Raw genomic sequence first — 23,905 nt, 5'->3', positions numbered from 1 at the left:
GAAAAACAGCTTAATGTTTTCAAAAGCATAAAAAAGCTTAATATTTGAAAAGAATATTAAAAAAGCTGAATATTTGCAAAAGTATAAAAAGATGAATAAAGTTGGAAAGAAGTCTGTTGGTGGAAGTATGTCGAACAAGATGAGGTTCAAAGAGAGTTATGTTTTAAAGGATTTAAAGCTGATCTCCATTTGTTTGCATTAAAAGAAATATGGAAAAAGCTGAATATATGAAAAAAGTATGATAGGCAGAAAAAAAAGTTGAGAATCAGCACAAAAGAGCTGAAAAAGCTGACCATTTTGATAGTTGAATGGTTTTTGTAGCTGAAAGTATGCAGCAGCTAGAGGCGACTGAAAAACGTACTGAAGAAGTATGCAGTATAATAATAATAAACCTTAGGATAACATAGGTAGGAAATGCTCAAAGCATTTCCACCAATACGCCTGGGCAATAACAGACCGTGTGCTTTTTAAAGCCCACAGAATTATTCACTTGGCAGGGTGCATTTCTCAATATGTTTGATTCCGTGTTTATGGTGAATATCCGATCAGCATGTTACAAGTTACATCACTTCGACCTGTAATGTGTGTGTGTGTGTGTGTGTGTGTGTGTGTGTGTGTGTGTGTGTGTGTGTGTGTGTGTGTGTGTGTGTGTGTGTGTGTGTGTGTGTGTGTGTGTGTGTGTGTGTGTGTGTGTGTGTGTGTGTGTGTGTGTGTGTGTGTGTGTGTGTGTGTGTGAGTGAGCGTTTGTTGTTGTACAGCAGTTGCAGCATATAGACAGGGAGCAGCTGGGATCTGTTAGCGAGAGACTGTGTGTGCGTGTCTGAATGTATATATGTAGTGTGTGTGTTTGTGTGTGTGTGTGTGTGTGTGTGTGTGGGGGGGGGGGGGGATGCAGTGGGGCTGGTGGCATCTCCTGGGGTTTTTTCGCATCAGGGCAACATGACAGGCCCTGATTCCAGCAGCGGTGAACAGATGGCTGAGCGTGTTAGCATGCCTGTCCCATACCAGGGGTCAGAGGGAGCTGTTTAACCGGTCAGGAGTCAGCATACCTCCAAATGAGCACCCTAATCTGTTAATACTTAGGAGCACACACTTTCCTATCACAACTAAGTGATGTACAGCTTCTTCACCTTTACAGATAATTTCCTGAGCATGTTACCTCTAAAATATTTCTTCACCTGTCTTATATATCTTTTTAAAATTTCAAACAAACTCCTTCTATAGACACCATGTATTTCTTGTGGTGACTGACTATTTACAAGCACAACGTATTCAGTTCTTTGCTCTTATTCCGAAAAAGATTACTTAGCTGTTTACATCATGGATAGTGAAAATTAATATTCCAGTAATAATCCTATTTACATGCAGCCATCAGAATAGGATTTTTTCCAAAGTTTTCCATCAGTGTGTTCGAGAGTGCGAACACAGAGTCCCTCTTTTATTCTCTTAACTACCTTCATGATAAGGTCGATGTTAATGTTAGTGCATATCCAAATACCTGTTGGTATCCAAGTGTAGCCACTGTACATTGCTGATAAAGATGTGCAGTTGTTGTTATATCATTTTCTTGAATGATCACAAACATACTGTATATTCAGTATATCTGCAGAAATTCAGATCTTACCTTGCACTAGATATCCTGTTGTGTGGTTGGATGCAGATTCTAGCTAACAGAGGACTCCTGTTTAAGCTTTCTTCCAGGCTGTAGTTCCATCAGCAACTAAACATGCATTTGCTGTGGTGTAACTATTTGCATTTTTAAAACCTATAATATTTTTATGTGAAATTAAAATAAGTGTTTACAGAGTGAATTATGCGTATTTGCAAATAGGTTCATGGATCATGGTACACATTTGTGATTGTCTTCTGCAGGTTACAAATATTAAAGTCCTGTTACTGTTACTTTTGTGCTTGCTTGCATCTCTGTCTGTCGGTCTTTGTGTCTTTCTTTGTCCCTCTCTGTCCATCTTTCTGTCTTTCTCTTTTCTCTTTCTCTCTCCTTTTCTTCCTCCCCAACCCTGTCAAGTCTGTCTGACGTTGCTGCCGTACTCAATGGGGGAATTGTTGGGTCTATGTAAATAATAAATAATAAATAAATAATATATGCATGATATATATATGCATATATCATAAATAATTTTCACAGCATAACTAAACCTTTTAAAGGCCTGGTACAAAAAAAACCATCTGGTCCGTATGTTTAGGCCATTTCTCCATAACAACACTGAGGGGGGTGAATTTTTGTACCAGGCTAGTTTTTATTTTATTGGAGGTTAAATGTATGAATAATTAGGGGCGCGGCCTCTTGAGTGACAGCTAACCGCTGGCTCTCACTTCTCCTCAGAGGTAAACGTCAGCCAGATGGATGTATCTCCCTCCCCCCTATGTCACATCAATGCCCTATTTTGGTAAGAGGAAATGAGGCGGAGTCAAAGTCTGACAAGATGGCGACTCCTGTAGGCGTGTATGATTGGATCAAGTACGTCCATTTTTTTATACAGTCTATGGTTTTTAATCCACTCCAGCTTCTAAGTAGCAACAGCCGACGTTGCAAAGACAGAAGAGAAGAGGAACAAACGCACCCATTGCATTATCAACACATTGCCAACAGTATGATAACAACATCCAAAACACAGGATTCGCACACTGGGTTGTGTGTGTGACATGAGAAATACTTTCAAAATACTTATGTTTAAGAATAGGAAAATGGCCAAAATACAGAGATACCTAGAGCTCAGACGTGAAGTAGTGAATGAGTATGTTATTTGGCTTACAGTTAAGTAGACAGTCCTTCGATGTGGCCCAGGACAGGTGTGTACACACTGGTAAAAGAATGTGGCCATATGCACTGAAGACCACCTCCAAAAGGGGTTTAAGTGATGCAATCTCAATGTGTCCTCAATGCGTCCTGGTTGTGTTCACACCTGTAGTTAGAGCTTTCCACTTGTGATCTCATCATAGGTCTGAACAGGGTTTTATTGAACTGAGTAAAGATTTGGATTGCAAAAATAGTTTTCAAGAAGAGGCCAATGCTGCTATTTACTGTGTACGCCTTTCCATGAAAACCGATAATTCACAAGTCGATTCATACTACAGACAGGAAACTTTGAGGGCCATTTGCCATTTTCATACTCCCTTGGAAGATAGAAATCTGTAGTCTGGATGCTAATCATCCCAATGATAAATGCCGTCTTTTGCCTCTCACTCTCATCCCCCTGCTATTGTTTTTCTGCCATCTGCTCAATGGAAGATGATAAATGTGTGATGGTGATAGAAGTGGTCGAAGCCTGAGAGGAAATAGAAAACCAAAATCTCTGCATGCTGGAGACAAAAAGAGACAAGCCTTAGCTTTATGGGAAAATAACATTATACTACCGGTATATATAATAGTTGTGCAGACAGAATGACATTCAAGAGGGATCCAGACTTGGATCAATACACCAATATTTCATCCTCTCTCATTCAGCTCGAGTAGACTTCTCTGTGAAGCCCTTTCATCTTCACAACCCTCTTTCTGAGGTCAATTTTCTCTTCCTCTCTCTCGTAGATAAGTTAAAAAATATCTCATAGGCCTACTGCAGTAAATAACAGATGCACTGGGTGTACCTACAGTGAGTGTGCGCCTGACTGGTCTTTAAGCCACTGGAAATGGCCACAGCATTGTGACAATAACTTTCCAAAGGGTGCTTTCAGGGTTAGGTCATTTGTTGAAAGAGAATGAGCGCACACAGAGCTGTTAAATGCCACTAAGCTTCATAAAGCACATATTGACTGGCAGGACTCTGAGAGGAAGCACAAGAAATGAAAACAGCAGAGCAGACGGATTGTTAAATTGTTTTTTTCTCCAGCACATTTCTGTTGCAGGAAAAAAGAAACTGGCCCTGTGACCGCAGGTAGCCGCTTCAAACCACTGAGTCAAGCCAACACAAAGATGAATTTGTCAGTTTCCTCCAATATCACACAAATGGCTTACTTATCATTTACAAGCAGCCCAGAATGTGTGCTGCTCTCACAAATGATGAGGTAAGCCAAGCTCTGCTATTTCCTCTGACTGTCGTTCCTACAATCTGCTGAACGCAGCTGTTTGCTGCTGATTGGCAGCCAGTACATTTTCTAGTTCAAGGCTATGTGTAAGATGAAAGGCTTTTTACATCTACTCTGTTTGAATGTGCTTGCTTATACTCCTTTAATATCGTCTCTTGTTTAGAGATCGACCGATATGGATTTTACTAGCGACGACGCACGCCGATACCGATACCGATTTTTTTCAGCCTTAGCCGATGACATGGTGACATGGACATGATATGGACTGCCGATTTCCTTGAGCCGATATTTGGAGCCGATTCAACTGTTTTCCCCTCAATTTACGTCATAAATATTACGCAATGATGATAAAAAATGTTACGCGTCTCAATTTAAAAAAGGAACATTTGTTGAACTTAAAAAAGGCGTCTCCATAAACACGGAGCCACCTGTGGATGTCTGTCTGTAAATAATGCCGGGAAAACAATATCGGCGAACGCAGCAGCGAATGCAAATATCGGCCGAAAATATCGGCTTGCCGATGTACCGGTCTATCACTAATCTTGTTTATTCAATGATAAAACAATTGTTCATCCTTTTATTGCTCTTAATTAATTTGTTTCTCTGTCCATCTTCTGTCTTTCTCTTTTCTCTTTCTCTCTCCTTTTCTTCCTCCCCAACTGGTCAAGACACATGGCCGTCCTCCATAGAGCTGGGTCTGTCTGACGTTCCTGCCTGTTATAGGGCATATCACTAATCTTGTTTATTCAATGATAAAACAATTGTTCACCTTTTTATTTCTCTTAATTAACAGAATGTCTTTAAAGATTAAGGTACTGCTGAGTCCTGATCCATCAATTTAATGCTTCTTGGGATGGCAGAAATTTAATCTGTAGATATAGCTGCAATGTGTCCTGACCCCCAAAATCTTTTTTTTGCTCTATAATCCACAGGAAGTGTAGTAAGTGAAATTTGTAATGAAACCCATTTCAGCCCTTTTGCTTAAAGGTATAAACCCACCTAAAATCATTTTATTTTATTTTAATATTATTATTTTTAGGCATTTTATTAGATAGTACAGATTGACATGAAATCCGGGAGAGAGAGGGGACAACATGCAGAAAAAATGAAACAGGTTGACTCTAACCTGTGGCAACTGCTAAAGACTGCTAAATGTCAACTGTTTACTTAGCTTCACACTGCTCTCTATAAGTATCAACATAATATAATATCTCTGTGATTAGTACAGTAAGTGTAATGCAATTACTGAAAAACAAATCACATTATTGTAATGCGTTACAACTCTGCTTTAGTTGAAGAGTTGGAATCTAGTGATATCTTCCCCAAGTCAAAAGATTTAAAAATGTACTTTCTACAAAAGTGTGCACAGAATTAACACTCCACTTTCCTCACGATACCGACAGCAGCCATTCATTTTGCACCATTGGAGAAAAAGCTGTATTTGGCAGTGCAGAGCATCAGACACATTTTAGACTTCACACATAACATTTGGGACTTGACTCTCAGATATAATAGTGAAATATCTAGACTTAAATATGACTTGTCAAACTGTGACTTTGTACCTGTCAAATAACATATATCATTTTTGATTAAAGAGATAAATCCCAGAATAAAGAGGCGGCATCTTCAAATGTCTTATTTTGTCTTCAGAGAATATTGGGCAGTTTTTGAGTTTTTTTTTAATTGATTATCAAAATAGTTGCAGATTAATTTTATGTTGTTCGACTAATCAATTTAATGACTCATTAATGAATGCTGCAGCTCTTTAGGAAACAGGTCTATCATTGTCTTTGGGTCACAATAATGATATTTCCCCTTACAACTAAGTACAAGTTTTTCTTTTGCAACTCAGTTTGCACTCTAAATGACTGACCAAGGTTTTTGGAGGAACTTCCTCCCTCTTTAAGAGAAAAGAAAACCTCCCTCCATTGATTTCCTGTTACTTTGTGACCAAAATAGTGTGCTGAGACCCTTGTGTGTGAGTTGGAGGCAAGCTGTGGGCTGAGAATGGAGTAGAAGGGAGATGACAGTGTGTGAGTCCGTGAGAGCCTGCAATGACAGTCGGTCCCAGACGAGTAAGCCAAATAAACAACGAGCGAGCAAAACATGGAGCCATGCCTTGAGCCTAGAGAGAAAATAGACAGAGAGACAGTAGAGGGCTCTGGAATAAGATGACACAGCGTGCAGAGGCTTCCGGAGAGGGTAATGAGTTTGGCCAGGTTCCCATGAAACACTGCACCACAGAGAGAGAGAGAGAGAGAGAGAGAGAGAGAGAGATAGAGAGAGAGAGAGAGAGAGAGAGAGAGAGAGAGAGAGAGAGAGAGAGAGAGAGAGAGAGAGAGAGAGAGATGCCGTCACAGTTGGGATAAAAAAAAGTCCCCATCCATTAATCTTTTGTCTCGAGAAAAGAAGTGCTTTGTTGTTTCTGCATCAGAGAAGCCAAAATCCAATTACATATGATGGCTATAGATGCTGCAGCAGAGAAACAACCATACTGCTGCTGTTTACTGTCAGTATTGACTTCGATATCTTATGGTTATGCTTTTTGAGCCTAAGGGTACATAGACCCATCAACCAGTTGGAGAATGAAGAGAGATGAAGAGGCATTAGCAATATTGACCATATTCACAGATCAATATCCATTTATGCTTCTGTTATGGGTGCATCTGGGTGAAATGGCTTCTGCAGTGACCCTTTCTTTTTCCTTTTCTCTCTCTTTATTCTTGCCTCACTCCTTCCTTCCTGCCTGCTTCTACCCTTTTTTTGCTCATCCAATACAGAGGGTCTCTACCAGCTGGGTGGTCCACACTGTGCCCCTCACAGCAGCGTTGAAGGACTGGAGGACATAGAGGTAGGATCATTAGCCCCTCACCATATTCATTAGCAGCCAAGAACACATAGAAATATCCAGTTATTTGTATTGCTATGTGGCCCCACTGCTTTCACAGAATGCCGCTTCTATTATTTCCCTCCTTTCAAACCTCTTTTTTCAACTCTACCTGAACCCTTTTCCAGAGGAAATGTAAGACGCATGTGCTGCTGCTGGTGGTGCATGGGGGAAACATCTTGGACACAGCAGGCGGAGACCCCAGCACAAAGGCTGGTGACGTGGCCACCCTGGCGTCAGTACTGGAGAAAGTGACGCGGGCGCATTTCCAGGCCGCCGCCGAACACGTGAAAATCAAGCTGGTGCCATGTCCGGCTGTGTGTGCTGAGGCCTTCTCCCTGGTGTCCAAGTGAGTGCTGTTGCCAGAACAGGGAGTCTCACTGGCCCCATTTACGCTTATCATTATATTTTAAATAAAAAAAGCAAACTTTGTTTGACGTGTTGGAATGATGCTTGTCAGTTCAAGTGTTTAATAGACTCTTGCTCATTCCTCCAGTATAATTCAAGAGACTTTAATAATCTACTCAACGGACATTAAGTGCCTGAACATGGTCCTTGCACATACGTGAATGCTGCCGCTTTGAGCTATGCAAGATCAATTTCAAGGAGTTTCCACTAGGGGCCGCTATAGGGTGAAACAACAATTGAGTTTTGTTTGTGTTCACTTCTGCTCACAGCCGGATGACCTGTTTGCCGAAGCTGAAGCCGAATATGTCTGTACACTTTTGGCAAATTTATGACACTTCACATCTTCATTCAAATACATGCAATACATACTGTTGTTTGTTGTCTCCATCAGTGCGTAAAAGTGCACGTTGAGTATCTTCAACGGGGAACGTGCGTTTGTGCCAGCTGGGCCAGGCATTGTCCTTTGTGTCTGCATAATTATGCGCCAATAATAAATGTAAGGTATCATGGGACAAGGAATAAGATGGATTATGGTTATCTCATTTCCTTTGTTACCCATCGGTATGTGTGTCTCCCTCAGTCAGAGCACAAATATGATCCTGTGCTTTCCCCGAGCTACATACAAATCTGGGTTGGTTGTACTACTGCATCTAAAGATGTTCAGTAAATCACCAAAATATGCCGGAAGAATTACTGTTAAAAGCAGTTATGCTAGCTAGCCAACAACTATCCATTATTTAACAAACACATGAATAGATGGAGACTTTATTACACTCATGGTACACCTTCTAAATCAGAATCAGAATCATACTTTTATGTCACAGGGTGAAATTTGGTCAGTCTCATTAAACATTTAACATAGTACCAAATAAAACAAATAGCAAATTTACATTTACACAAAACAGAGAAACATACAACAGCAGTGCTACCTTCTCTCCAGATTGTTTAGGGCAATAATATCAGATGGAATAAAACTTTTTGTTGAAACAGATTTCTTCGGGGGTGATTTGTCTGTACCTGAGACTAGAGCCAATATCCCAATAGCCATTGAGTACAAAGCTGCTTACTTAAGTAGTTACACTTTGGAGGAGTTAAATGTTACGTTGTGTGCAGCTTGGAAAGATGGATGTATTAACACCTTTTTTTACATTGGCTTAGTTCAGCCAGAGGCAAGTTAAATAAATGACAGCCGGCTGTCTGTCAGCCTGGTGTGTCAGGGCCTTTACAGGTCTGCTGGTGGACCACTTCACTCCTCTGCCTGAACTAACTCAATGCTGCATAGGCTTTTTTTTCATAGAATAGAGTTTCTCTTGGAAAAAACACAGTTGTGAACAAGTAAATTAATGATCACTGAATTGACTGCTTCAGTATCAGGGTACTGGTGACACACATAATTAAGGTAATGAATGACTGTATTCATTAATAACACATTTTCTTTTCCTGCTGTGAGTCAAAATGTCTGCTGGGAATTTGCCTTTTTGACATCAGATAACAATCCCGTCTACCAAATGTGTAGAAAATAGAGTCATTAATGATACTTGTTTCACTCAACCTTGTCCCACTGCTTCCCTTATTTGTTTTTTTATTTTTAAGTCTCCTGCTTCGTTTTTTGTATTCAACAGACATTATCACTAATTGAATAGACAGCCCCATTTACTACTTAGCAAGAATGAACAGACTACAGTTCACAGGACTTGACTGTTTCAGGAGGTATTTGAGAAATCTGCCCAGTATAAATGCATGCCTGCAGAATAAGAATTAAAATAAAAAAATGCCCAGTTGGCTAAGGTGTTGAAGGTTAATTGTGGAAATATATTGACCAAAGACCCCTTAACAGACAGTGCAATCTTAATTAGTATGCTGATGGCATTTCTCAGCCCCTGCAAGCATGTGGCCTTTCTTGGATATTTAACGCCTAACCTTTTTAAATGTTGTTGTTTTTAATTGTTAATTCTCCCCCTTAAGTCCGAGAGGTGGAAAAATGAATGACTAAATTACATTATACAGTTTCCACGCCACAGATCCTGAGTGAGGAATGATCTGTTTGTTTAATTAGCTACTGTTACTTTGTATTCATGTTTCATTTGTGGTAGCAGTTTCAGAGTGAGAGTTAATTGTGGATGGCAGGTCTCAGTGATGAACGGCAGTCAGAAGATGAGACGTCCCTTGTGATAAATTATACAACCCCCCCCCTCCCCCCAATTAAAACTCATTCCTTATTCCTTGCTGGAAGATGTTTCCGAGATGCAGGAGGTAAAGACACGTCTGCGTTCATGCGTTTGCTCTTTTTTTCAGTCCTGTCTGCTGCCTGTGCAGAGAGCTGCTTGGGTGTGACTAATGATTTCACATCATTTTCAATGCCACATGTCCCAGTGGTCACTGTGGTGGTTATCTTTGACAGTGTCACTTAGTTTCCACTGCTCTCCAATTATATGCTGAGGATGTTTTTGTCTGAATTGTCACTAATCACTGCAGCTGCCAGAATGTATTTGGCAGCCAAGTCGAGGCTTCTGTCTGGTTTTTTGATTGACGTTAGCAGAAATGAGGTAGTGACTAGAAGCAAGATGGGTGTAGAGATTTGAGCTCTGTGTTTGCAGCTTGACGTCCACTTAGCTTTCACTACATCCAGAGATAAAATATTAAAAACAACAACTTCCCTTGGGAAGCAGAACTGAGTTACTGCAGTGTGTCCCAGTTACCTGTTCTTGTCTGTGCATGTAGACAAAAACACATACACAATGCATGATTTATTTTTTTATTAAGAGACCCACTCCTATTAAAACACTATGTCACATGTGGAGCAAAACTGTCTCATTAGGAAATAAATGAATAGAATAGTCAAATAAAAAAGAGAGGTTAAGCGATGTGTAATATATTAATCTGTAGTATTTAATTGGTCTTTAATTATTTTATTAAGATTTATTGTCCTGCAGGAGGTTTTATTTGAGCATTAGGAGGCTCCTTTTTTTGCAGTATTTTGCTATCATGGCTTCAGTTGTTGTAACATCAAAATGCAAATTAGGGCCTTTTAAGTAGTTCTCCCATCTGTCCCTTGCTATTGTTAAAACATGATGTTCATATACTATATTTGATTAAAGGATTAAATCTTTTAATTTATTCATTCATTTTTCATGAATTCATTTTTGTAATTCTTAATAATGAAATAATTTTGTTACAGTCTGACTGACACTGGGTTTTTTTAAGCTGATACTTGATATTTGGGAGTTTAAATATTCCACCTACTGGCTGATGGTAATTTTTTTAATGAAATAGTGACACTGTTTCTAAACCCCGTAAAGAATCTCTGGAAAATCCTTAGCGACAAAGTAATGGCTAAGAAACCCACGAGGGTTACTGAACTGTGGAAGAGACTGAAGAGACTAGTGTTTCAAGATCGTAGTCACAACAACAAAAAATAATTCCAGCAGTCAGGTTAGTTGCCGAGTGTGTCAAGTGATCAGCCTGCGCCAGGTCCAGTGATGAATCTGACAGGGTAACGACTAATTTTGACTAATCAGTTCATTTTACAACAGTATTTCTTCATAAAGTATTTCTTTGAGTGGTGTGTAATCGATTAGCTAGCTTTCAACTCAAAATTATTCCTTGTTTCTGTAGCCAAACAACAGACAACCCTGGCAACTCGCAATGCCGGTGGCTATTGGCTGGTACAATGCAAACAGAAGGTGACAGAAAGTCATTGTCAAACCCGTCAAAAAATGTTAAATATTATTTCAGACTAAATATATTTTTTGGAAAAGCAATACTTTCATTCTGTACCCCTCAAAACGCCCCGTGGGTGTATCATATTTTTTTAAATTATAGCCTTTAATAAAGATTTTACATATTCAACCTTAAAGGCAAGTTATGAATAATAAAAAATAACATTATTTCAGAATAAAGTATTAATAACTTGTTCTCTAATTTTAATCTCCAGTAGTGAAATAAAACAAAACATACTTATACCCAGAAGGCTCCAGCAGTCAGTACCTAATCATACACGCCTACACAGCAGCATACACAACACTTATTCAACTACACTTTTGTTTTCAGTTAACAGTGTTTGCTCTAATGACAGTGTTGGACTTGTGGGTGTATGGAACCTCATTTATGTGCGTGCCAACATAAACAGAGGATAAGGCAGCCCCACGGGAAGGAATTGCTGCTGTGTTGGTAATTTACTCTCAATCTGGGTAACAGCTTTGCTAAAAATCGCACTGGCAAGTCGAGGTGGCAAAACCTCTTAGCGCCTCAAGACAAACTTTCACATAAACAAACCACTTTGATTTGACGTTTTAGAATTCCTTATGTACTGTAAGATGTCCCCATGAACATGTTTTTTTCAGCTGGTGTAGTCCTTGTTGCCTTGTGTGTGGAAGTCCTGCTGTGCTCCGAGGGGCTCTGTGCGCTCATTATTTGCTCTGCCTGCTAATGAACGTACCTGCCAGTGCTGGCTAGGAGCTGGGTGTCAAGACAATACACATGTGTTATCCATAAACAAACTCAACATCCCACACAAAAACAGTTGGAGTACATCCAATTAACAGCGACAGTGAAAAGGCTTCCAAATTGATTTCTTCTTGCAGCCAACACACTGCCTCTGTCACAGTTTGAAGAGAAACAAACATTTATGCCACTGAAAACTTCATCTCAGCATCAGGAGAAAAGAATAAAATGGATTCCTATTTCGGTAGATTTAGTGTCATTGTGCAGGGTAGGTTTTTCTATCAGGAAAAGGAGATGGAGGAGGGGGAGGAAGTCCACTTGTCCAAGTGCACAAACAGTGACCTCAGTTCAACAAGATAGAGACTCATTATTCCCGCCATTGGCGGCTGGGAGCCCACTGCTACTATTTCTGTACCCTCTCCCTAATTAAGAAGACTGCAGAGGCCCATTGCTGTTCCTGTTAATTCTGCAAACGTTGTGCAGTGCTAAGCCAGCCATTAAGAAACAGGGACAGCAATTAAGTGGGAATCTGACAGAGTTTTCAGTTTGACATTATATGGCGAGAGGCAAGAGGGTGGCGGGGCAGCATAATCGAGTCTATCTCAAGGTTATGCTGCATGAGATGAGGCTGATTTGAGGTTTAATGGGCTCACTCGGCCTTATCTTCTCCCCACTGTTGTAAATGGATCTCTTCATCATCACATTACCATGCAACCTTGATGAAGAGTTCTGTACATAGCTCAATATAGAATAGTATGATAATTATTGTACCTTTAGGTGTTATTGAATGAGTCTCTGACAGTGTTCCTAGAGAACTTAACATGGTGATTATTGGAAAAGCAATAAACTGTAAAGCTCTCTCAGTTCAAGGATGAAGGGTAATCTTAAGGCTGATCTAGAGCCAACTGGCTCATAGTAAAGCAGGGAATTAGGCCTATTAGGAAAATGTGCACCTTAGAGACACCTCAATATGACCTCAGCATACTCCAGTTAATATTGCTTGCATTTTACTAATGAGAGCAGAGGGATGTGAACGGGGTAAATGACGCCGTTTGTGAGCAAGTGACTCATATCTTGATCAATGGTGGCAGACTTGTCATAGCGAGGTGAAGCACGCTCCTCTGTCATTCAGGGATCTGTTGATGTGCCTTCTTTGAGGAACAAAAAGCCACCCAAGTAGCAGTAACCTTGTGCTGATTAATGGATGTCACATTTATAGTTGCCTGTTAGATAACATTTTGGTTGAATGTGTGCTCCAAATTAATTTCAATCCGGACTATACAGCACCATTATTTTCGGAAAGTAAATACAATGCTTTCCAGTTTTGCTGATATTTCAATCGAGAATCACAGGATTCCAGGAATCCAGGATCCTGGAATCCTGAATCCTAAGATTGATTGGATCCATTAAATGCAGATGGGATTCAGATGGTTTGCTGGAGCAGCCTTTTGCAAAGCACATGTTTCTACATACAAAGACTTTAACGATCAACTCAAATTAATTAAGAACCATGGATTCTGAACTAAGAATCAACCGCAGCCCTCGAGGATGTTACACCGTCCAACTGCCTCATGCACACGCAGACAAAGATACAGTACATACAAACAAACAAACATTTATGTGCTTTCTTTTGCATGCGAAACAGCATCTGCTCCGTCTTATAATCAAGTAGTTCTGCAACACAGATAATGAGTCTCTCACCTGACATTTGTGGAGCAGTGCAGCAGGTGTTGAACCCGTGTTCCTGTCTTGTGACGTGTGAAACCCGGGCAGCGGTAGAGCTGTGCTTAGAATGTTAATTGGAGCTTTTTTTTTACTTACTGAAGTTCTCAGTGAGCATGTGTGTAATTTTGAGTGTGTGTTAGCAGCAGTTGTTAACAAGACTCTATTAAGATCAAGGCTGGGCGACTACAAAGCTTGGACCGAACCCTCAGAGGCTCTCAGCTGGGATGTTAGAATTTCTCATTTCAGTTCCTAAAACTTAACAGGTACCGAATTAAATATGCCAGTCATGGTGGTTTAAATTATGAGGTGACCTACTGTAATGGTATTTTGTTGCCTTCCTCCTGAAGCAATGTGTGGCCTTCTCTGTGCTTGAAATGTTTGAGTGGAATAGTTCACAGAGCAGCTTCCGTAGAGGGAATGAGACGATAGTTGTGCAAACAACTGTGTAGCGTGTTCCAGTGACACCGAATATGTTCCTGTTTTCTCTCAAATGGAATCAGCTCAGCGTAGAATCTTTTTGTAATCGAGTATTCTACCGATGCGTGAGGGGGAGAGTGAGACGAGCTGTGTGTGCGCCGAAGGTAATACTCTCACAATTTACCATGAATAAGTTTACTATTCAAACAATTCAAAGGGGTGCATAATTTTCTACCTGACGCACGTGTTTACTCAAAAAGGTTTCAAAGACAAATAGATTTATTTAGAAAATGGATCAGAGATAGATATTATTGGGAAGAGCAAGTCGCTATCATTGTGTTTACCGTAACAACAAACAACGTACAAAACGCCACTGACACATTAACTCAAACAAAACTATAAAGAATGATCAGGTAGGTAAGGTTATGTTTAACATTCATGAAAAACTAAACAAAGAGGAATTTACGAGGACAGCTAACGTTACGCATTCTCTTCCTGTTTGTCCGTCACTACGGCAACCGTCTTCCTTAAACTGGAACAGTGAAGTGGCGTTATCAACGGGCTGCTTTCTGCTCAGACGCTGAATCATCAATGTCGTTCTGTTGCCAGAATCAGAATCAGAATCAGAAATACTTTAATAATCCCAGGGGGAAATTGTTTGTGGTATGCCAGTTCTAGTTTGCAGTGGACACATTGCACGTTTTTGGCTTCTTTTTTAAGTGTGAAATGATCCTCTGCCGAATGTAGTGGTGTGTATCCGCAAAAAACAGCCCGTGTACAAAGATCCCTGCGCTGAACAGGCCGCATAATGCGTGAGATAGGAATTAAATGAATCAGCGAGGCAGAAATTTTGCCTCAATGCATTTTTATAATCGAGTAGCTCGAGTTGCCCAATTAACTGTTTCCGCCCTAGTTTCAAACAGGTTGTTTCTGCAGTTGGAGGCATCAGCCACAATCATTTCAGCCTGCCTCATGGCCCTCAGGGTGTACAGGTCCTGGAGGGATGGCAGATTAAAGTCACCTTCTCCACTGAGCGAATGAGACGTTACAGTCAGCCCTTGCCCTTGGCAGTGGCAGCAGTGTACCAGATGGTGATGGAGCAGGCGAGGATGGACACAATGATGGCAGTGTTGAAGTGCACCATCATCGTCTTCAGCTGCCGCAGGAAGTACATTCTCTGCTGTGGATTTTTGATGAGGGAGCTGAGGTGGAGAGTGGGCAGTCACACAGGGTGATGGGGGTGGGTGGGGCTGCGTTCTTCGCATCACCATCTCCACTGTTGTTTTGTCCGTACCATGTCACCAGATGACCAATCTCCTACCTGTAGAAAGTCTGATCCCCACCAGATATGAGTCCAGTGAGAGTAGTTATCATGGTTTGTGTACAGCTACACCTCTTTACCTATAGTCATTGGTCACATTTCAAACAACACTAAATGCAACAAGGAGAAATATGCATAGTAGTAGTTGGTGTATTATCTGATGGTATTCATTAAAGAACTCCATTTGTGTTAAACACCGTAGATTGAACATGAAATTAACTTGCATTCAGCTTGAATTTCGCTATAGCTACAAGGAATATGAAAATAGGAACTACTTTTACTGAAATGCATATTTTGATTAATTTCAATTGGCTTAACAGACATTTTCTTAATTTGAGGAGGTGCTACCTAATCACACAGATATGCTTGAGTTGAGCTGAGCTCACTAGTCCCCATTCCTTCAGACTACATAGCCATGAAAAGGGAAAGGATTATCTGTATCAGGTTAAATATTTTCTACTTTCCATTTGCCCCTCTATTTGGTAATAGTTTTTTTGACCCCCCTTGGCACATGACAGCTGTGGCTGGTGAGATGGCATTTTGGTTGGTTTCACACTTTTTCTGCAGCCACTTAATACTTGGGTCACTTGTTGTGAAGTTGAGGAAGTGCGGTAAGCGTGTGTGTCAGCAGTTTGACAACGCTCGTGTTTTTGCTTGCAGCACTCATCAGCTCAGAAAAAACATGTATACACCGTTCAAAGGTTTATCAGCCTCTTTGTGGAGGATAAGTGGGCCAGTTGGTTTTCACATAATTATGTCGGACAGAATAGGTTAACTTAGACATTATTTTAATCAATTTACTATGTTGACTGACGTAAACAATCACCCATAAACACAGATCTGCCACTGTCTGCTATTGTGTTGGAAGTGGAGATTGTTGGTGGCTGTAATTAGAAAAAGAAATTGATGATAATGGAGCTGGAGGATAGAAGAAGTTCTCAGAACCCCAGAGTTTTATCTGAATAATTGTGCTATGGTCCTGAAAATAGCAATATAATGAGATGATTTGCAAAATCATGCAATCAGTGTAAGCAATCAAGTAAATGGCTTAATCTGACTAATACACTGTACAACGGGACATCCACAATCAGTGGAAGAACATTATGTTGCTCGCCCCAATTATTTCCAGACTGAGAGAAATATTTCCTTGCATAGATGGTACAGAATCTTCTTTATTGCTTTTCTGGCAGATTGTAACCTCAACACAATGTTTGGCTCTCATCAAATAAAGTTAAAGAACCCAGAGGGGCACATAGGCTTTCTCTGTGTTACTGTTTCACCTAACAAGCCTGTCACCAACATGGGCCATAGAGGTTTCAAAAGTGCACTCTTGTGTACTTTAAACATATTGTGCAGACATACAGTAATAATGTCTGAGCTTACAAAAGGACAAAGATAGCCAGAGAAAAAAGATATCCAAATCAAAACATAAAACAACTTCAAAACAACTTTATTTCGATGATGGTTCTTGTTAGTTATCCTACTTCCGTGTACTGTATCACCTGGGGTTTGTTCAGTGTTGGAAATGGAGAGTGTACAGAGCCAGTGACCTAACGTTGAGGACAGGAACACTGGGCCCAGGCGTTGGTCATCAGCTTATTAGCTGCAATGTGTGAGCTAACTGCTTCTTAAGTACTTTTGTTTTAAGTTTTTACTTGGCTGGTGATATTCTTTCTTATTAATTTTCAATTCATCACAGGAAAGGGCAAAAAAAACAACAATGAACTTTGCCACTTTTGACTGTTTATTTACAGCCTGATATGTCTTATTCCTCTGCGCTGCAGAGCTCCACAAGTTTTTCCATTTGTGTAATTTTTGATATCTGAATTCAAAGGTCTAGGCGTAGAGGGTGTTGCATGTGTTATAGATTGTGAAGCCCTCTGTGGCTCATTATGAGCAGATTGAGTGCCACAACACTGTATAGGAGTTTCGAGGGACACATCTTTGACTCAAAGAAAAAGATCAGGAGATTTGCCTGGCAGCTCTTTTCTCTTCTTGCTTTCAGTTTTGGTGTTAAGCCAGGCTGAATATAGCATCTATTTCTGATTGATTCATTAGATATTGTGCTTCATCAGAACTGTCAGCCCTTATACTTGCACAGAGGTTGTGTCCTCCTGTGTAATGAGATGTCGGTAGTTGCAGACATATTTTAGCTTTGCTCAGATTGCAGCTTCTTTCTGTAATCAGAGTATCTGAAGGATGATGACAGGGTTGGCACTGCTGCTCAAGGAGAGAGTGCAGGGCAACGTCATATTTTACTCTTTCCCCATGCTGTCACATGAATTGTCTTGCTTGATGCACATCTGCACTGCCATTGTGACACACACAAACACACACACACACACACACACACACACACACACACACACACACACACACACACACACACACACACACACACACACACACGGATACACACACGGATACACACACACACACACACACACACACACACACTCACAGATTCCATGAATGGCTTCTCAGCAGTAAAGACAAAACAGACCTTATTTAGATGATTTATTAATGCATGGTCTAAAGTGCATGGGCACAAGTACATCTGCTACCAACGCAACATGGGCACTGGATATGAAAATGACAACTGCGTCGGTGGGAAACTAGCATTACAGTTGCACTGCGCTGTGCACCACATTACACTGGGTAAAAGATACTACAGCCCATAAACCCTGCCCACTTTGGTGATACAGTGCTGGAAAAAAGTATTTGCACCCTTTCAGATTTCTTCTGTTCTTGCTTTTTTGTCACACTGACATGTCCAAACCAACCAGGCCCTAGTGAAAAAGTAATTGCCCCCCAAACCTAATAAGTGGTTGTGCCACTGCAGTCAAGCGTAAGCGATAACCTTCAGTCTTTCACATCGCTGTGGATCTGCCTGTTTAAGGTCATGCCACACAAGGCTTTGGCTAAACCACTCCAAAATCTTAATTTTGGCTGTTGGTGTGCTTGTGGGTGTGCTGTGGATCATTGTCCTGCTGCATAACCCAAGTGCACTTGAGATTCTCCTTCAGGGTTTTCTCGTCTAAATCATGGCTCTATCAATTACAGGTCATCCAGGTCCTGAAGCAGCCCCAGACCATCACACTACCACCAAAATGTTTGACTGTTGATATGATGTTCTCTTTCTGAAATGCTGTGTTAGTTTTGCCAGATGTAACGGGACACACACACCTTCCAAAACGTTCTACTTTCGACTCGTTACAGAATATTTTCCCAAAAGTTTTGGGAATCATCAAGATGTTTTTTGGCAAACATGAGACAGGCAATTGTGTTCTTTTTGGTCAGCAGTGGTTTTCGCCTTGGAACTCTCCAATGGATGACATTTTTGCCCCGTCTCTTAAGATGTTGTTCTGGGTTCTTTTGTGACCTCCTGGAGGAAACGTCAATGCGCTCTTGGAGTAATTGTGGTCGGCGGGCCACTCCTGGGAAGGTTCACCACTGTTCCATGCTTTCTCCTCTTGTGGATAATGGCTCTCACTGGGGTTCACTGGAGTCCTGAAGCCTTAGAAGCGGTTTACAGACTGATAGATGGGGGGTGGTTATTTTTTCACTAGGGCCTGGTTGGTTAGGATAGCTTTTTCCCTTAATAAATCAAATCATCATTTAAACACTGCATTTTGTATTTACTTAGGTTATCTTTGTCTGATATTAAAATTAGTTTTATGATCTGAAACATGTAACTGTGACAAAAAAACACGAGAGAAGGAGAAATCAGTAAGGGGGCAAATATATTTTTGCAGCACTGTACCTGTGAAGACTTGCTTGTGTTTTATTACCTGAGATAACATCCCTCTTCTCCTTATCTTGCTTGTGTACACACACACACTCTTAAACACCCACACCCATAGTAGCATTGTGGACATACCCTTTATTTATTTCTAGATTACTGTGCATTAGAATATTATTACTGCCTTTTTATAAAGTTTAAGTTTCTGTTAGGATGTAATTACGCAACCTGTTGTGTTTATTCTTACTGTATCTCCCTTTTCCACCCTCCCTTTCCTTGCTTCTTCCTCCTCCAGCCTGAACCCGTATAGCTATGACGAGAGCTGTGTGTCCAGTAGCGTGGACCACCTGCCCCTGGCTGCTCTCCCCCTCCTCGCTATCGTCTCACCTCGCTACCAGGATGCCGTGGCCACGGTGATCGCCCGAGCCAACCAGGTCTACCACAGCTTCCTGCAGTCAGAGGATGGCCAGGGATTCACGGGTCAGGTCTGTCTCAAACGTCTTTTTGGTGGAGAGGAGAGAAGAACTCCTTTACTGTAGTCTCACATCATTGAATAATGAGCTTTAGGCACTTTAGTAGCACATGTCAATGATTGTCAAAGGAAGTAAAGATTGCTTCTGAGTGGGCTGTGTAATCTGTGGAAGCTCAGGCCTTCAGATATTGTTTAAAATCTACTAGGCTCTTGGTAACAGGCTGTATATTCTAGTGAGGTAATGATCCATGAGAAAATTGTTCACAAAGGAGTTGAATTTAACACTATTAGGCTAGGGCTCTGAAATACAACGTCTCTGCTTTAAAATGAAGTGGCATTAAAAAGGCAGCTCAACAAGAGGCCCGAGTCGCTCCTGATGGCCAGCTTCTTTCACGGCAGCTTCATCATTATTGCTGTGTGTGTGTGTGTGTGTGTGTGTGTGTGTGTATGTGTGTGTGTGTGTGTGTGTGTGTGTGTGTGTGTGTGTGTGTGTGTGTGTGTGTGTGTGTGTGTGTGTGTGTGTGTGTGTGTGTGTGTGTGTGTGTGTGTGTGTGTGTGTGTGTGTGTGTGTGTGTGTTTGTGTGTGTGTGTGTGTGGGGGGCAGATTGTAAAGTGCTTGGCTAGAAGGTTGAAAGGCACTATATGCAGTCAGTGTACCATTTCAAGAGTAATTCAATTCAATTCAATTTTATTTATAGTGCCAAATCATAACAAAAGTTATCTCAGGACACTTTACAGAGTAGGTAAAGACCACACTCTATGACTTATTTATGATTTACACAGACCCAACAATTCCCCCATTGGCAACGAAAACCTTCCCTATAACAGGCAGGAACGTCGGACAGACCCAGCTCTATGGAGGACGGCCATCTGTTTTGACATTTTTAGCCAACAAATGATTAAAGTTTTTCTGTTCATATATCTTTTCTATTAGCTGCTGTAGTTCAGCTGCTGAAATGAAACCCTCAGATTCTCAGACCTTGAATGCATATTATCAAGAGCCACTGGTCAATAGAATCCTGATGAGCCAATCAACACCAAGAAAAGACATACCATCAAGAAGTTCACATTGACAACCCCAACAGGTGATTACAATAAAGGTAATTACACCGATTGTTGTTCTTGATTAGCTTGCTTGTTGTTGTACATTGGTCGTGATGGGTTGATACTTGGGTTGGTACTTTAGGTTGGAGTTATATACAGTACTTATATATATCGCTGATAAATTAAGTCCTACCCCTCCCACTTGATTTGCTCATTAAGACGATCATATTCAATTACAGTCCTCTACTCTGTGGTACAAATTGGTCTTTTTGTAATTACCTTTATTGTAATCAACTGTGGGGATTTTTATTCCTACTCTTCATATTTTCAACTGTTTATTGGCTCATGCAATAGCAGTCATATTGATCGATATGGCGAATAACACTCATCTGAGTTGTGTTTGGCGGTGTGTTCTCACTGTAAAATTAACAGAAATAAGGACACTCAAGCATGCATAATAATTTCAGTATATTTCAATATTAGCAGAATGGGAAGAACAGGATAACCTTCAGTTGGTCAGCCATTTTAGTGTTCACACATTATTCAAAGATGGTTAGAATACCCTTTTCAATTAACTAAAATTGTCTCTCTGTAGTTATTTTCACCAAGCTGGATAATATCATAGCTTTCAGAAATTCCTAGTATGTCTGAAAAATAATTACATCTCGGGGCCTATGTGAACCATTTTCCCACTTGGCTACTCATAATTACACTGTGAATGATATGTTGTGAACATAGCAGGAATAAAACACTTGATTTCTGAGTGTGCTGTTTGGTGTCCTACAATGCACTGAGCATAGGAAGTGGAGGAGCTGCTCACAGCTGCGAGGCATTCAAATAAATTGTGACTGGTAGTGAAACTCCAGAACGATACAAAAAAAAACATATATTACAATTTTCACTTTTTCACTTTCACATTCTCTTTGTAAAGTTGTATCAATTCAATTTCAATTCAAATTCATTCAATTCAATTTTATTCATAGCACCAAATTATAACAAAAATTAACAAAAAATATCTCAATCCACTTTACATATAAAGTAGGTCAAGACCACGCACACTCTATGACTTATTCATGATTTACAGAAACCCAATCAGATAGTATACTAAGACCGTTAGTATATAATACATACTGTATCCTATTTGTATATTGTATGGAATCGGGACAAAATGAGTGTCAAGCCCTCAACACATCCTCAACATGTTGTTTTCTCTTTTTTGAATAAGAAATTCCATTCATACACCTCTTCACTCCGCTCCACTTCACTGACTGAGTGCACCATATATTTTTCCGTGCAGGTATGCCTGATGGGTGACTGTGTGGGAGGTGTGCTGTGCTTCGATGCGTTGTGCTTTAGCAACCACCAGAGGCCTGGCAGCCCCAACAACAGCAGCAGGAACAACAGCACTGAGAGCCTGAAGGTAGGAGCTCACTGTTACAGTGAAGACATGGTAATGTTGATAATTTGTATAAACGGGGTCTGGGAGAATATTAAAACCACATTTTAGTCATGATACATCATTAAGACATCATTGCAAATGGTCGAGATTATTATGCTTGTATTATAACTTGTCTTTTTCAGTGGAATTAATTTCTATAAACATGCACATTTGGCACCAACGGTCCTCTCTAGTAAACAAACAGAGACTCATACACAACAGACACCTCTGCTTTGTCTATTTCCATTTCTCTGAACAACACCTCTGTCAAGGTACAGCTTCTTAGAAATGTCACTGTGCAATAGAAGAAATGTCCTTGGCACTATGTGCTCCTATGTCTCATTTATAAAACGTGTAAATGAAGGTCATAGTGAGGCAGAATTTTGTGTGTGTAACGTGTCTGAACTTTACTGAGCACCATTTTTAGCAGTCCCTGTGGTGTGCATGTAACATTTTCATCATAATATTTGTGCTGCACTGCCCTTTTGAAGCAGCTTGTCATTTGATGTCCTTTCCCCCCTGCTAAGTGTTGCATGATCCCACTCCTCCCCTTTGCCATTCACATCTCTTGCACATGTAGAGTTTCCCCTCCAACATCTTAATTTTTCCTGGTGCACCCACAGAGTGTTTTAGGTCTTACAGTATCTTGCGCACCCTCCTCCTTCTTCCCAGGATAACTCTGGTCTGCTCAGCGAGTCCAGTCCGGGTCTGAGTTCTAGCAAGAGGCTTAGTAAGAGCAACATCGATATCTCCGCCCCCAACGAAGGGCACAGCCAGAGCGGGCCGCCGCTCAGCCGTAAGCAGAGCGACTCGTACGATGGAGACACTTCTTCCACAGGCCAGCACAGCTTTTTTTCCAGGTGGGACTATGTGTGAATGAACAGTATGGCAGTATGACTGAGAGACAATATAAGTTTGTCTACACATCCTGTTAATATCAAGGAATCTACCCATTTAAAATCACTGGATTTATAAAGCCATTATGGGTATGGTTGAAAAGTAGGATTTATTATTTATGATTCATTTTTATATAAGATTTTGATTGAAGTGAAGTACTTAGATGTTTTAAGTATTTACTGGATTAGCAAAAAACAGATATTCCTCTAACAGCGATAGCACATATACAGTCTGTTACTATTGGTTAGTCTGGAAATACACTGGAGCAAATGGAGAATTAGTGTTTTGTGCAATAGACTAAAATGAACCAAATTTCACAAATATGTATGTATGTATATTCATTCATTCATTCATTCATCTGGAGCCGATCCCAGCATCAGGCGTGAATTCCAATTAACACAAATGTGGCCCTGAAATTTTGTTCACACAATCACACCTTGGCAAAAAAGCACATCGGACGTACAGAGTAGAAATTCTGTCAATCATTTCTGTCGAATTGAATTTGTCAATCACTGATTAGTGTTTTGGGGTTTAATATGATAACCCAGATGTTGCATGCTGGCCCTCATCCAGCTTTTCCTGGAATGTGTCACCTTGTCTCGCCCCTGCTCTTTATCAATATTTGCAGCTTGACTGCCCTTCCTACCTGCCTGCCTCTGTTGGACTATAAATAGCCTGTCTGTGCCTGTGCCAGCTAGTTTGTGTGGAGGGCCGAGTGCTGCGGGTGAATTTAGCTGGGTCGGGGTGGCTAGAGGGGTACAACTGCCATGTCGACTCACTTCAAGCAACTGGTGTTCCTATTCCAAATCACGCTCCGCTAGGCTTACACCATCACAGTAAGACAGTTACTAAAAAGAGAGCCCCATCTATTCACGCCACATTTTGTTCATGGTGGTGACCTCTCACCTTTCACTTCTTGTTACGCTCCTGATTAATCCAGAGCCTTGCTGTGTGGAGGGTAACCTCTGCTCCTAGACATGCTCTTTTCCCATGATCCTCCTAGAGGATACATCCAGTCGAGAAGAGGGCTCATTAACTCTCTTTATAACAAACAGTATCACGCCTTT

The 23,905-nt window shown here is 40.7% G+C and overlaps 1 protein-coding gene across 1 annotated transcript in view; it reads left to right on the top strand.

The window, feature by feature from the left end:
- pitpnm3 (PITPNM family member 3) overlaps positions 1 to 23,905 on the top strand; it is a gene marked incomplete at its 3' end in the record, with an annotated part of 92,112 nt that overhangs the window by 48,507 nt on the left and 19,700 nt on the right. The window contains exons 4-8 of the mRNA XM_083914064.1: positions 6,825 to 6,895; positions 7,060 to 7,280; positions 19,283 to 19,472; positions 21,801 to 21,923; positions 22,614 to 22,801. Of these exons, the coding sequence (XP_083770190.1) occupies positions 6,825 to 6,895; positions 7,060 to 7,280; positions 19,283 to 19,472; positions 21,801 to 21,923; positions 22,614 to 22,801 (793 nt within the window). The remainder of the gene's footprint in view (positions 1 to 6,824; positions 6,896 to 7,059; positions 7,281 to 19,282; positions 19,473 to 21,800; positions 21,924 to 22,613; positions 22,802 to 23,905) is intronic.

Source organism: Echiichthys vipera (assembly GCF_963691815.1).
Source record: "Echiichthys vipera genome assembly, chromosome: 5".
In the NCBI taxonomy this organism is placed as follows: domain Eukaryota; kingdom Metazoa; phylum Chordata; class Actinopteri; order Perciformes; family Trachinidae; genus Echiichthys; species Echiichthys vipera.
Note: the sequence above shows the minus strand (reverse complement) of the source record. Positions and strands in the feature narration are given on the sequence as shown.